Source organism: Alosa pseudoharengus, unplaced genomic scaffold, assembly GCF_046254945.1.
Source record: "Alosa pseudoharengus isolate Yale_2024_CS ecotype anadromous, Long Island Sound unplaced genomic scaffold, YU_APseudo_1.1 YU_APseudo_1.1_scf_15, whole genome shotgun sequence".
In the NCBI taxonomy this organism is placed as follows: Eukaryota; Metazoa; Chordata; class Actinopteri; order Clupeiformes; family Clupeidae; genus Alosa; species Alosa pseudoharengus.
This window is the reverse complement of record NW_027468620.1, coordinates 16,862,408-16,876,797: the sequence shown is the minus strand read 5'-3', so window position 1 is coordinate 16,876,797 and position 14,390 is coordinate 16,862,408. Positions and strand designations below refer to the sequence as shown.

Genomic DNA, 14,390 nt, shown 5'->3' with positions numbered 1-14,390 from the left:
GAATAATGGAAGGTATAAAAATGAAGCTAGGTAGGAATAGCTGTGGCGGGCTTTCTGTTTGACTGTGTGAGGGAGCAAGGTAGAGGCTGTGAGATGGGGAAGTGAAAAACCACTCTGACCAACTTTCCTGCTCTCATGTGGCAAGCTTTAATAAACAGCTTGTGAGTCAGAACAAAAGCCATGCAGCACGTCCATGCATGAGAGGGAAAGAGACAGAGAGAGAGACAGAGGCCCTGTATATGTGTTTTTTGGTTGGGCTGATATCACTGTTGCTTATGGACATGGACTAACATGCCTGGACTTGCGCATGTGTGCGCGTGAGCATGTGTGCGTATGAAGTTCGTTTATTTACTGACATCATTCTAGCTGTCTGGGTGTGTGTTTGTGTAATGAATGAATGACTGAAACTGCAAGGACAATTATTTTCTATTCTGAGTAAGCCATTGTCACTGTGTGACTACAACAGACACACTCAATCATGTTCACACTCAATGTGTCATTGTGACTGTACAAGTGGGTCTCTGTGTGTGTGTTTGTGTGTGTGTGTTTAACCCTGTGACACTGTGTGTGTGTGTGTTCCAGCCCGTGAAGCAGCAATGTGGGAGCTGGAGGAGCGCCACCTTCAGGAGAAACACCAGCTGCTCAAACAGCAGTTGAAGGATCAGTACTTCATGCAGAGACACCAGCTGCTCAAGAGGCATGACAAGGTGTGTGTGTGTGTGTTGGGGGTCGGGGGGGGGGGGGGGAAGACAGATGTTTCCTTATTCCTTGTAAAGGAGATGAGTAAAGTTTAGGAGAGATTCTAACTTGTGTTTGTGTGTGTGTGTGAGCAGGAGATGGAACAGATGGCTGGCTATAACCAGCGTTTGATGGAGGAGATGAAGAACAAGCACACCCAGGAGAAGGGCCGTCTGCCCAAGATCCAGCGCAGCGAGGCCAAGACCCGCATGGCCATGTTCAAGAAGAGCCTCCGTATCACTGGCACCGGCACGCCCGAACAAGACCGCGACAAGATCAAACAGGTCAGAGGTCACAGGGACTTACTCACCCACCAACTATGCAACCTGCATACCATATCTGATTTTTTTTCTAATTAGTGATGTACACTGTTACTATATACTCTAAATTGGACTGATTGAGTATTAAAAATGGAAAATGTACACGCTTGCTCTGGTCTTACCAGTCATGGTTTGATGATGCAGTATTCTGTGTCCCAGCACAGTCCATATATGTTCCCCTAGTGTGAGCTTGGATAAGTGCCACAGTCCCTAGGCTATATGTTCCCCTAGTGTGAGATTGGGATAAATGCTACTAGTCTGTTATGCACTGTTGTTCACAGGGAACCTTCTTCTCACAGACAGTCTGACCTGTGGCTTCATTTCAGAGAAGATGCTCTCCGATCAGTGTGTGGCGTCTGCTGCCTTACATAGCTTTTAAGACACACAGAGCACACAAACTAACCACACACACACACACACACACTGAATGCATTTGACAAAGGTCAGAGTAATTATAGATAGAACCGAGTTGCATCAGTCATCTCTTGCAGGTAAAATGTGATGCGGGGGATGATTGTTTAAAAGTGGATTTCCGGTGATGGCAGTGTAACTACAGCACTGTGCGTCCCAGTATAGCTCTTGGCTAACTCTCACACATGCATCTCGTGTGTAACACCCATAAGCATTCTGTGTTGTAGTGAAAGTGGACAAACCCTGAGGGCATCAATGCAATCATTGGATTAGGTGTTAAACTTGCTCTATGTGGTTGTTCCTTGCAAATTAAGAGTAGGTGATTAGTGCACATTTTAGAGTAGAAATGATTATTCCTTCAACATTGACTAATGCTTTAAGATCTTACAGCAAGAAAGGGCCTTGGTAAACAGAGCAATTTGGTAGTGTTTGTGGGTCAGTTAGACGAGCCTTGCTGTTTTAATCAAAAAGCCAGTTTTGCTTTGTGCTTACTAGAGCATCCAGAGTTTATTGGGGAACTACTATTATATTGCTAAAACAAGCACGTCTTTATGATTGTTATGATTGTAATGATTTAAGATGTATTTATTGTCATGTTCATATTTGTGTGTGTGTGTGGCCACAGTTTGCAATCCAAGAGGACAAGAGGCAGAAGAATGAACGGCTTCATCAGCAGCAGAAACACGAGAACCAGATGAGGGACCTCCAGCTCCAGTGTGACTCCAACAACAGAGAGCTTCAGCAGCTACAGGTACTCACACACACACACACACACATGCAGTCATACACAAACATGCAAATGATGGGTGAATGAACACTATGTGGGATTTAATTGTTTGTCTTTTGTGTGTGTGTGTGTGTGTGTGTGTGTGTGTGTGTGTGTGTGTGTGTAGAATGAAAAGTGCCACCTGCTGGTGGAGCACGAGACTCAGAAGCTGAAGGAGCTGGATGAGGAGCACGGCCACGAGCTCAAAGAGTGGAGAGAGAAGCTGAGACCACGCAAGAAGGTCCGCACTGACACACTCACACACACAAGATACACAGTACACACACACACACACATACACACACTCACACAGACAAGATACACAGTATACACACACACACACACTCTCACACACACACACACACACACACACACACACAGACAAGATACACAGTACACACACTCACACACTCACACTCACACACACACACACACACACACACACACACACACACACACACATACACAGACAAGATACACAGTACACACACACACACACACAGAGTCATTACACATGTTAGAACACACTCTTTCCCTGAGGCCTGGTTGTGAAGGCTAGACCTCCAATAAGATATTTAGTTGGTAATTTAACAGTGTTGCTCAGATTCTGATTCTATTGATGTAAACAGCACTAATTAATTGTTTTGGCTGTTCCCAAGTTGATTTGATGGGTGGAGGACGGGCAGATGAGTGCCTAGTCATTCACCTCATCTGAGCGTGCTTGAGTTGATTTTTGTAAAGCCTGTTGCCAGAGAAACGAGATGCTTAGATTTCGCTATCGTGTCTGTTGTACAAGATATTGACAGTGCAATAACTCTAAAAAGGTATGAAGGCATATGTCTTGAAGAAGGATGTTTTTGGCTGTTCTCCCTATGGGATTTGCATATTTAATTACTGTGATTGGTTAGGTCTATCCAATTGCGTGCAGAGGCATTATCGGTTGAAACACCCCATAATCAAATCCAAATGGCATGTTACCAGACTCAAATAGAGTATGCCAGGCTACTTTTGATAGCCTTCCCTTTATAGTGATGTAAGCCGTCACACGTGCTGGCGTGACCAATCCTAGTGCTGTATTTGTGTTGGCGTGACCAATCCTAGTGCTGTATTTGTGTTGGCAGGCCCTGGAGGAGGAGTTCAGCAGGAAGCAGCAGGAGCAGGACGTGTTCTTCAGCACCAGCGGCGACTCCGAGTGCCTGAACCCCAGTGCCCAGAGCAGGGTGTCCAAGTTCTACCCAGTCCCAGGGGCCCACTCCTCTGGGTCCTAACCAACACACCCACACACACATACATTTACGCACACACACACACATACACATACACATACACACACACATACTGAGGGTTCCATGGGTTCCTGCATCATTGACAATCCTGGGAGCTTTGTCACAGATATGCCCATATGCCCATTCCACTCTGAAGCTGCAGAAGCTCAATCAGTGCCACCACCCTCACATCCACAAATGATGATGCTCCTGAACACGCTCCGCTGAATCTTCGGAGTTTCCAAGGCCATTCGTTACTGAGTGACTGACTGTGTGAACCATGTTAACATGCTCCCTGCTCCTTGCTTACTGATGGGCTCTCAGCATCAGGGGCATGCTGAAGGTGACAGATCAGACCCAAGCAGACTGAAACCTAACAAGACTATTCCAGCCCTGATCAAACCAGCCCAGAGCCAACCAGACACAACCTGACCTGATTGGATAAAAGCAGGCCCAACCTAAGCAAACCTTGTCCGACCTGATCAGGCAACACAAGAACAGAGCAGGTGGACTACATTAGAATGCACCCAATCTTCCCAAACGGCTCAGGCAATGCAGTGGAACAGCTACTTTAGAGACGCCTTTCAGTTCAAGTTCAGTCCCTATTCCTCAGTTCCAAGAGGGAAGTCAGTGCCTCAAATGTGTGTTTTGTCCATGTTGGTGTGTGTGTGTTTTTATGTGTGTTTGTGATGTGGTGTGATGTATGTATGTTGTACTATGTTGTGTTCCCAGGTTTGTTTGTATGTCTGTACGTGTAGGTTAGTGTATCAGTGTGTGTGTGTTCGTCACAGATGGACCTATTCCTGTTTTTGCCCTCCCTTATGCTGCTCAGTGCTTCTGCTCTGAGGTGGCTGAAACCATCTAGAATGTGTACGCTACAGAACGTAACTAACCGCTCCGTGCTCGGATGAATCACAAGACTCTGAAGGACACTATTTGTTGTTACCCAAAGGAACTGGACTGCACAAACACATGAAGTGCTCGTTGGTGCTTTAAACGTGATGGTGTGCGATTCAAATGAAGTTGTTTATGTAATAGTTGATGCATGTTCCCTTCGAGTGGGTGTGACCATGACTAATCGCACCGTTGCTATGATGACGAGCAGCCATCCCCAGCACAGTGGACATGTTGAAGTGTGTTTCCATGGATACAGAATGATGTGAGTATTGCTGTTGTATATCCTAATGGTATGTGATTATTATTATTTTTTTCAAAAGAACCTTAAATCTCTAAGGTTGGATCAAAACAAAATGAAGCACTTTGGAACTTGAGTGTTCTTCAGTAACTTTCCGATTATAGTCCTGGGTTTGGAGATGGTAATGAACTTCAGTGGAATGTATTATTGCACTCTTTCAACCCATCTGAGAATATGCAGTATGAAGGTCTTGTGCATTTAAAAGGCATGTATAGCTAGATAGATTGCTAGCTTATCTTGGCCACTTTCTCTTGAAATGATTTTTAGCACATATCTGCTTAATGCACACAAGCTTTTGATGAAGGACATGGGAGAGTATGTGGTGATAGTGGATGTGTAATTTTAATGTAAAACCTTCATTTTTATTTTTAAAATCTGATCGTATTTTATTACTGCTGTTACTTGTCTGACTTTTATCCTATTGAATGTTTGACAATGAATGATGTCATGCTGATTTGCTGATCATGGGCACTTGTGATGGCTTAAAGGAAGAAACTGTCTGAATATTTTATGGCTTACCCTGGTCATTGTCTTACTGTATGCTGTTTTTTCAATGATAATTATTTCTTTTGACGTTGGTCCAAATGGTTACCTGGTGGAGTGTTATGATTACGGTCACCTTTTCATGTACTTTCTGATGTGCTGCTCAATCAAGAATTAGCTGTAACTAATGCAGTCTGGTCAATAATGTTTTCCCAGTTTGTACTGAATATGCAGTTGTTTTCGTAGTTCTCAATCTGTCTGACCATAGTTAAGAAATGGGCTTTTTCTGTACTGAGCGCCAGCTATGCTGAGGGAGCTATGTTTGAGAGCAGACCGTTGTTGTCATCGGGGAATCATTTGGCCAACCAATGCTAAGATAACGCTTGAACAACCCGGAAAGCCAACAGGGAACAAACCCACATGAATATGGTGGGTAAGCTGGAGCTGTGCTTTTAGTCTTCGATCTGTATATTAGCAGAGTCCGAGGCTTGCGTATTTAGTCTCTCTTCCTGATGTCGCTCATGGGACACAATCCCTGTCCTGAAGGCACCAGTCACCAGTCCCCTACGGAGTTCTGCATGCACACACGTCTGCCACATGAGGAGCTCTGCATGACGAGTGCCCTCACTCACACAAACTCTCACACTCTGTAGGTGATGGGTGATATGCTGTGTGTGTGTGTGCGTGTGCGTGCGTGAGAGAAAGAGGAAATGTGTGTGCATGAGTGAGTGTGTAAAACACATTATCTCAGGTATACTGTTTCTAAAAGCAATAGTAGCAGTCAGTTTCTTATTAGATGAGGTAGAGGATCGTTGTCTATCATTATCTTGGTCAATTGATCTTACTGCATTAATGCCACTAGGAAACAGCCGCATGGGAAGTGTGTGTATGAGTGTGTATGTAACTAATGTATTTGCAAATGCAGGTGATTTGAGGCAAGTTTGTAGAGTGCACTGCACTCCATTACACTCCCATTACAATGATTGTGTTAAGAAATGTCTGATGGCAGATGGTGTTTTGGAGTAGACCGTGGCCCAGAGCCAATGCACATCCAGGCTGGATTGATTTGTCATCAGTTATCTGGATTTGTTATTGCCATTGCAGAGGTCTCCCAAATTATGGGTTCCTACTGGGAAAATGACAGCTGTTTGTGTGGCAAAACATTCCGTATGCATATGTAAGAGTATCCGAGGCTTGCATACCCATATGATGCTGTACAACTGGCCCGGGGTCTGGCACAAACACACCCACACACATTATCTATGTATTGGGTTATGTCCTAGCTGTATTTTGGAGAGGTCATGACTAGAAATGTGACCAGCATTGTTAACGCTTGGATATTTGGAATGTCTGTTATGCATATTTCAGTTCAGTTAGGGTTCCATGTGTTGAAGAGGTCTCTCTGGAGATCACTCATAATGCTGTAAATAAAATGGTTATTTTATTTGTCCATGTGTCATTGTGTCAGAGGATGGATGCCTTAAGAAAACTGAATGGCAAAAACAACTCAATTGTGATTAACTTCTTGATGGTACAGGCAGGGGATTGTGTGTGCTTGATATTCACTGATAAGCTCATTAACTATTTCCATGGGCTATTGAAAGACAGAGTTGAGTGTGAATCTGTGAATGTTTTTGTGTGAGATTGAGTGCAACCCTTCATCCAAAACAAACAGCAATTGACAGAAATTATGGTTTTAACATTTTATTAAGTTAACATGATGAAAAACTAGCCTACCTTTCATTACAAAAAGAGAAGAAGACGTTAATTGTAAAGCTGCATTCCAAAGGTTACTAACTGTGGACAATGAACACCAGCGTGAAGTAGGTTACATCTGAAGAGGGATGATCACCTGCTCTGCAACAGTATGTGTGGGTCGTGTGTGTGTTGCTTATTTATTTTGAGATGTTTATGTAGATTTAACTTTTCAACACACTTAGGCTAATTCTTAAGTTGTTCATTTTTCTTGTCTTTTTTTTACAAAAGTCTTAATTTTTGGCAGTGCAAAAACTCACTTCAATCGCAGTACACTTTATAAAGAAAAACATTTTATATCAAACGGTATAAAAATAGATATGAACATAGTGGTAAAATATTACTACATTAGCCCTTTTTCTCACTTAACACATTCATAAGTGCCATCCACAAAAATACAACTTATCTTTTCAAAGCAAAAAAAAAAAAGGATTTTTAAGGGAAAATGCTTGTAATGAATACATGCAAAAGAAAATGTACCCTAGAATTTCTCTTACCTCAGATATAGTCTAAAGGGGCATGTGTAAACTTCAGAAGGCTTAGTTTTACCCTGCTGATGATGTGTTATTGCCATGGTATTCCTGCTCCCCCAGCTTTGGGGACATCTTAATGCAGACCGCATGTTGAAATCACACACTCTTTTGACATCATTTCCTGAAGTATAATAGAAGTGTTTGGCCACTAGCACTTCCTGGATGTTATTAACCTCAAAGAAGCAACCAAAGACTTCTTCCTTAAATCATTATTTTGACACCAAATGTGTCCACATTTCAAGTTGATAATTTGACTACATCTGAGAAGAGAAAATTCCTGTATATTTAGCTACTCCTAATTTCTAACGTAAAATCCAAATGCTACCTGCTCACAACCTGATGTTGGCACCCTGACTGGCATCTCAGCATAGCGTGTTACCTAAGGCCTAAAGTAGCTGATCCCCAAAGCTTTTGAATGTGCTTGTGTTGTGCACTCTGTAGAGGACTTTACGGCGTGGCAAAATAAAGATGTCCTCGAACCGAGTTTGAAGCATCTTAAGCTCCTGTATGCCTCCTCCGTCGTGTCAACGTCACCCCGCCTGCAGGAACAAAAGTGTTTCATGAGTAAAAAGGCAAATCAAATGTGAGTAATGAGCCACAAGGAATGAACTCCTGAAGGGTTCAACTCAAGGCCGTCTGGAGTTTCATTCTGATCAGCACTTTCACCTGTGAGGAACTCAATGACAAAAATGACCATAGTCCACACTGGGATCTAACTTTTTAAAGCCATATGTAATGTTGTTAAGATAAATAATAATTAATGTGTAGTAGACATATGCAATAAAAAATCATTGGGTTTCTTAGATTTGGTACAAATGAACTGTCCTTGAATTTGATTGTTATTTTGCCCAGTTATAGCTGATGGCACAATTTGTTTGAATGGCATGTTTATTTTTGCATGGTTTACAATCTAAATTTTAGATAACTAAACATACCTCTCTCTCCCCTGGCTCCTTGGGATCCCGGAGACCCTGGTAGGCCTGGGTGACCTGTAAAGAGAACATCATTGCAATCACTGTCAGACTACACACACACACACAACTACAGTCTGTTCAAATGACGTATTATGTCTTCATTATCAAACAGCTCAAAATATAGCATAGCATTTCAAATTACAACATACTGTAACTTACCATAAATCAACATTACAAAGGTTTTTTGCCAGTTTCTACTACAACTTAGTACAAATTAGCTTTCCAGGATATTCACCACCACGTTTAAAATCTAGGACTGTGTCAGTAAGCATCAGTCAGTTATCATTGTGAATTATGATGTTCGTGTTCATGAAGCAAGTTTGTTGGATACTGATCAGACTGTGGCATTGTCACATATAAGAAAACTGAACACAGGTGGTTTGTGGTGCCTGACTTCCTGAGTGCCATACCTCTGTCTCCTTTAGGTCCAGGGTAACCCCTATCTCCCTTCAGCCCTGGGCTTCCTCGGGGGCCAGGGATGGTGCCATGTTCTGGAAAAGGTCACAGCAGTGTTAGCGATGCTAGCATCAGTGTAACACAACAAAACACATGATTTCATTTGATTCCAGTTTCAGTAGCCCCATGAATAATTACTTCTGAAGAAATCCATGAGGTCCGCTGTGGTGTTGCCATATTGTGTGAAGACACGGCTATACCCAGGTGGTCCTGGTGGTCCGGGTGGCCCTGGAGGACCATTGGCAGTTCTAGAGTTTCCACGGGTATATTCCTCATCTATAACACTCTGGAGTAAGCCCTGGTCTGTAAGACAAGTGAGACAGATAGAGATAGTACTATTATTCATCCCGAGGGAAAGTCTTCATCTGCATTTGACCCATCTGTGGTTAGTGAACACAAACACACTCACACACTTGGAGCAGTTAACACATAGTGAGTAGCTAGCACACACAAACACCTGGAGCAGTGGGCATCCCTAACCAGTAGGCCATGGCTGCCCTAGTGTAAACTACACATAAAAATAGACTGACGGCAATGATTCCAAAGAAACAAAACTGCTGAATACATACCTAGTACTGTGAATTTTGATAAAATTGAAAATGATTGAATGCAAGTGACTTTTTGTGTTAACATTTTCAGGAAATCACTTAAAACATTAAGTACAACCTAGTTATTATAATGGAACAGCTCATTTTGACACTCTTAACTGTCACCATAATCCCAAATGCATATGAATTCAATGTGCCAACGTGCTATTACTTATCGTAACTGAACATTCAAAAAATAAACTTAACTGTTTAAAAGTGTTACAATGAAGTTTAGAAAAAAAATGCTAAAAATAAACTTCACTACTTAATAGTGTTACAATGGAATTTAGGTACAGTAATGTAATGTTTGCCCCTATTGAATCCAAAGTGACAACCACACCATATATTTGTGCCACTGGTGACAATGCACTCACTCTTGATGTAGTCAGTGACCCTTAGTGCCATGCTGGAGTAGTCTACGGTGTCTGCCACAGCGCCGTTCGGGCCGTTTTGAGTCCGGTCATTGCCATAGTAGTACTGCTGTCCAGGCTCTCCGCGGTCTCCCTTAGGGCCGGCGGGACCCTGAGGACCTGGGGGTCCTGGGCGGCTGGATACATAGCGCTGCCCTTCACCACCTAAGGGGGGGATGCACACATTTGGCCTGTTAGTGAGTGTCAGTGTGTGCCTTTTGTTGAGCTGTCTGCGTGTCTTGGATGTGTGCATGGCTGGCTCAGTTTATAAAGATTCTTAGAAGCATCTCTAAAGGTAGAAGATTGCCACAAATGGCAAGTGGTGGCAAATTGATTTGGCCTTTTGAGTTGGTAATAATCACATATTCTGAAAGAACATCGAAGTAGCGTGTCATCATTATATGTTCTAGAGAAAGTCATCATTATATGTAATAAGCACTCACTCCGCAGATACTCCTGAAGCTCAGAGCGGATGTACTGTCTGGACTCCCTGTCTCCATATCCCCCTGATTGCCGTGCGTCTCCTGGGGGTCCCTGAGGTCCAGGTGGGCCTGGAGGACCAGGGCGCCCGCTGAAGCCCGAGTCTGTTTGGAGATGGGGAATAAACAAGCACAGTTATATCTATTCATTTCAATTAATCATTTCAATAGTCATGCCAAACATATACATGCAGCACAAGGAAGGCATCCCCTGCACCAGTAAAGGTTCAATGTTAGCTTGGTGAGGTGGGCATGACAGACTCATTTTCCATTCTCTTCTTTTTAACTAAAGACAGACACAGACACAGACTCACTCTGTAAGTAGACCTGGATGTCCTCCAGTCTGTAGCCAGAACCTCCACTGACTTGTGTGGATCTTCCTGCGGGCCCAGCTGGACCTTGAGGCCCTGGGATACCTGGAGGCCCAGGTTGACCTGGAGGACCAACTGTCCCACGATACCCAGAACCTACATGGAGGGAAGACAAGCAGGAGAGTGATAGAAGTGTGTTATTGTGTTTGTGTGATTTGTGAAAAGACAAAATTATAATAAAAAAGACAAACCAATAGATACATGATGGGTCCAATAAAAGAGCTGAACATTGTCAAAATTTAACACTGATTTTAGACGACTGCATCACAGCTAGAGACAGACTTTTCCCAGGTAGAGAAACAGGCTCTTACGCTCCAGCAGGGAAGTGATGTCACCAATGGTTCCAGGTAATCCAGGCGTTCCTGGAGGTCCGGGAGCTCCGGGTCTGCCCTGAGTTAAACCGCGCTCTGGGAAGACAACACAGGCAAGTTCACTACCCAGTTTATTGTAAATGGACATAAGAGCAAATGCTGCTGTGGAATTACCATGATGTTCAGTAGGATGTTAGTAAGTACATTTTCAAAAATTCCCCACATTTTTTATTTGCTTGTTTGCTATGAAATAAAAATATTTGAATGAAATATAAATTATTACTTGAGGAGATGGCCATTTTTGGCGAAGGAGTTTCAGTTTCAGAAGGGGTTTTAATTGGGTAAAGTCTCACCTTTGATAACCCTGATGACATATTCAGCCACTTCCTGGGTGTTATAATTTGCTCTGGATGCTCCGCCCCCTGTACCAGGTGTGCCAGGAGTGCCAGGTACCCCAGGTGTTCCAGGAGGACCAGGTGGGCCCATGACATAGCGCCTCACATCATCCCCTGATCAATCAATCAATTTACAAACCAACCAATCAAACAACTGTTCAGGAAAACAATCGGTTTTACAGCAGAAAAAAATCGACTCAATTGATTAACGTTACAGACTACAGTATATGTAAATACAAGTGTACAGCTATCCACACTGCATCACATTGTTCCCCATATGACAACATCACTCACTCTGTAGCAGTGTGATGATGTCAGACACAGAAATGGAGCCGGATGTTCCAGGGATCCCAGGGGGGCCAGGAGGACCTTGGGCTCCAACAACGCCTGAACCTGAAGCCACATTTACCACTGAATCGGTACTACCGCACACCTCAGGCTACAAAAACATTTCATGTAAAGCCCTGGAACAAAGCATTATGTATCGTGCACATTTAGAACACATGATATGTTGAGTGGGATTGTGTATTGTACAAACCGCTGTTTTCAAACTTGCAAATTGTAAAATGCTTACCGGTATTTCTTGAAATAGCAGTTGAATTTTAAAGAATAAAATGATATAACACATGAAACAATGTAAGCATTCTGAACAGCTTAGTCACCATAAATGTTTCCCAACCCAACACATTATTCATCTGTGCGTAGCCTAGTTGATATCGTTGGAAATGTAATGCCACACTGACTTATTTCAAAATAAAAACACACACACACCCAGTTACCTTCTCTTGTGCTTTGGCTTGTACACTGTTTTGTCAGGGACCTGTAATTCACCCTGTACAAATAGCTTAATAGTTCCATATTAGCGTTGCTTTACTTACGCTGAATGTAGGCAATGACACGAGTTGCCATATCGTCAATGGACATAGAGCTTCCTGCAGGCCCAGGAGAGCCAGGCGAGCCGGGGGGACCAGGGGGTCCCCGCATCCCACTGAGCTGCTGCCTCGCACTGTCACCTATAGACACACAGCAGCATGGTGGGTATTCAGCATACAGACCATGTTCCACACAAACACAAAATCGATCACATAAACCCACATACATACATGCACATGCAGTTACACCTGCCTATACGTAATAGATATCCATTAATACTGTTGCTGATGCTGAGGTCATTTAAGGAATAACATGTGTAGGGTACCACAATAAAAAGGTCATACACTGAGGGCAAACTAAGATGACTAGCAGTCCAGTCTTACTTTGGAAGTAGTCGGAGATGTAGCGACGGAATTCGGACGCAGAGTGTGAGCCCCCAGAGTGTCCAGGCGATCCCGGCGTTCCGGGTGGCCCGGGTGGACCGGGAGGGCCAGGAAGTCCGTGAGAGGCCCCAGAATCTGAGGACAAAAAGACACACATACAGTATGAGACAGCACTCAAAATGGCGAAGCTATCCAAAAATGTAAAACCATTGACCTTAAGACTAGTTAACATCTCCAGTCTTTACTGTTGAGATGGCTAGCTCACGGCTAAATAAAACTGCATGACTACACATGACCACTGCAAAAATGCTTCAATCTGGCAATCAAAAACATTCATTTGTTAATGACGCTATGCAACTCAGTATGGCATTTTTACATTTTAAAGACACAGTCTCATGAACTTTTTTCTGTAAATTAGCTAATGTTAGATAAGACGTTAAGGTGTCATGAAACTCACCTCTGGAGAATCCTGGAGAGCCTGGAGCACCTGGGGATCCTGGATCCCCTGAGAAAGCCAGAGTATTAATTTGTCAGTTATTTGTTTGAAGGTCATTCTTATCAATACACTCACCTTTATCATCTTTATAATGTCCATCGCCATCTCTACCACCCTCTTGCCCAATACCCACATCAGTACCAACATCTGCACCAACATCCTCTGTTCTACCAAAAGATCACTGTCATCACTGGCACGACCATATCAGTCACCACAGTCTTCACCCTTGCCATTCTGATCTGTCAATCACCTTCAGGTACATTAGCATAGCGGTCTCTACCATCATCACCACTGTTGTCACATATTGACTGCAGCCTTTTTAGAACACCCATAAGTTGCTGTGCTGTGCTTGTTGTGTTTCCACTCTGCTGTCTTTTATGTTAAATGTGAGTAGTAGTTTTGGCAGCCGTGGCCTACTGGTTAGCACTTTGGACCTGTAACCGGAGGGTTACCGGTTCGAACCCCGACCAGTAGGCACGGCTGAAGTGCCCTTGAGCAAGGCACCTAACCCCTCACTGCTCCCCGAGCGCCGCTGTTGATGCAGGCAGCTCACTGCGCCGGGATTAGTGTGTGCTTTACCTCACTGTGTGTACACTGTGTGCTGTGTGTGTTTCACTAATTCACCGATTGGGATAAATGCAGAGACCAAATTTCCCTCACGGGATCAAAAGAGTATATATTTATATACTTATACTTAGTAGGTCATGCCAACCTTTGCGTCCCTCCCGTCCTGGTGTCCCTGGAGGTCCGGGGGGTCCTGGGGGTCCTTGCGATGTTCCATAGTCTGAGGCTGAGAGGACCAAAAGAGACTTGTCAGCTGTGGGGGAGTCATCTCTACATACGTGTGAAAACCAGGAGATGTACAAGACACAAGTTGAACTGGTGCATCCAACATTTGAAAACTAAAACCCCTACACTTGTCCAACCCTAACCCTGCTGCATTCAATTTGGCAATATTTTGCCAAAATTGTAGCTTTTAATCATCATTGATGATTACACATCCATGAGCCTGTAGATCAATAGACTATAAAGTAAAATTTAGTTGAAATGCCATTGTTTGGCTTACACCCAGCACATGCACTTCTCTGTGTCATCAGGAATGCAGAAATCTCATCAGACTTGAACTCATCTTCTCTCCAACCATTAAGTCTAATAGCTTTCAATAACAAGTGTAACAACTTTTTACTGT

At 43.4% G+C, this 14,390-nt stretch overlaps 2 protein-coding genes across 4 annotated transcripts in view; one reads left to right on the top strand and one right to left on the bottom strand.

The window, feature by feature from the left end:
* LOC143124315 (STE20-like serine/threonine-protein kinase) overlaps positions 1-6,622 on the top strand; it is a 28,569-nt gene extending 21,947 nt beyond the window's left edge. For all 3 annotated transcript variants that reach the window (XM_076285750.1, XM_076285749.1, XM_076285748.1), the window contains 5 exons: positions 583-707; positions 834-1,022; positions 2,095-2,220; positions 2,363-2,476; positions 3,357-6,622. In XM_076285750.1, coding sequence (XP_076141865.1) covers positions 583-707; positions 834-1,022; positions 2,095-2,220; positions 2,363-2,476; positions 3,357-3,503 — 701 coding nt within the window. In that variant the 3' untranslated portion in view covers positions 3,504-6,622. The remainder of the gene's footprint in view (positions 1-582; positions 708-833; positions 1,023-2,094; positions 2,221-2,362; positions 2,477-3,356) is intronic.
* A 244-nt stretch (positions 6,623-6,866) lies between these two features.
* col17a1b (collagen, type XVII, alpha 1b) overlaps positions 6,867-14,390 on the bottom strand; it is a 29,612-nt gene continuing 22,088 nt past the window's right edge. Inside the window, exons 43-56 of the mRNA XM_076285747.1 lie at positions 13,914-13,991; positions 13,163-13,210; positions 12,706-12,840; positions 12,328-12,462; positions 11,744-11,842; positions 11,408-11,563; positions 11,055-11,150; positions 10,687-10,839; positions 10,337-10,477; positions 9,858-10,058; positions 9,035-9,199; positions 8,851-8,931; positions 8,402-8,455; positions 6,867-8,005 (exon numbers count right to left, since the gene is read on the bottom strand). Coding sequence (XP_076141862.1) covers positions 7,962-8,005; positions 8,402-8,455; positions 8,851-8,931; positions 9,035-9,199; positions 9,858-10,058; positions 10,337-10,477; positions 10,687-10,839; positions 11,055-11,150; positions 11,408-11,563; positions 11,744-11,842; positions 12,328-12,462; positions 12,706-12,840; positions 13,163-13,210; positions 13,914-13,991 — 1,586 coding nt within the window. The 3' untranslated portion in view covers positions 6,867-7,961. The remainder of the gene's footprint in view (positions 8,006-8,401; positions 8,456-8,850; positions 8,932-9,034; positions 9,200-9,857; positions 10,059-10,336; positions 10,478-10,686; positions 10,840-11,054; positions 11,151-11,407; positions 11,564-11,743; positions 11,843-12,327; positions 12,463-12,705; positions 12,841-13,162; positions 13,211-13,913; positions 13,992-14,390) is intronic.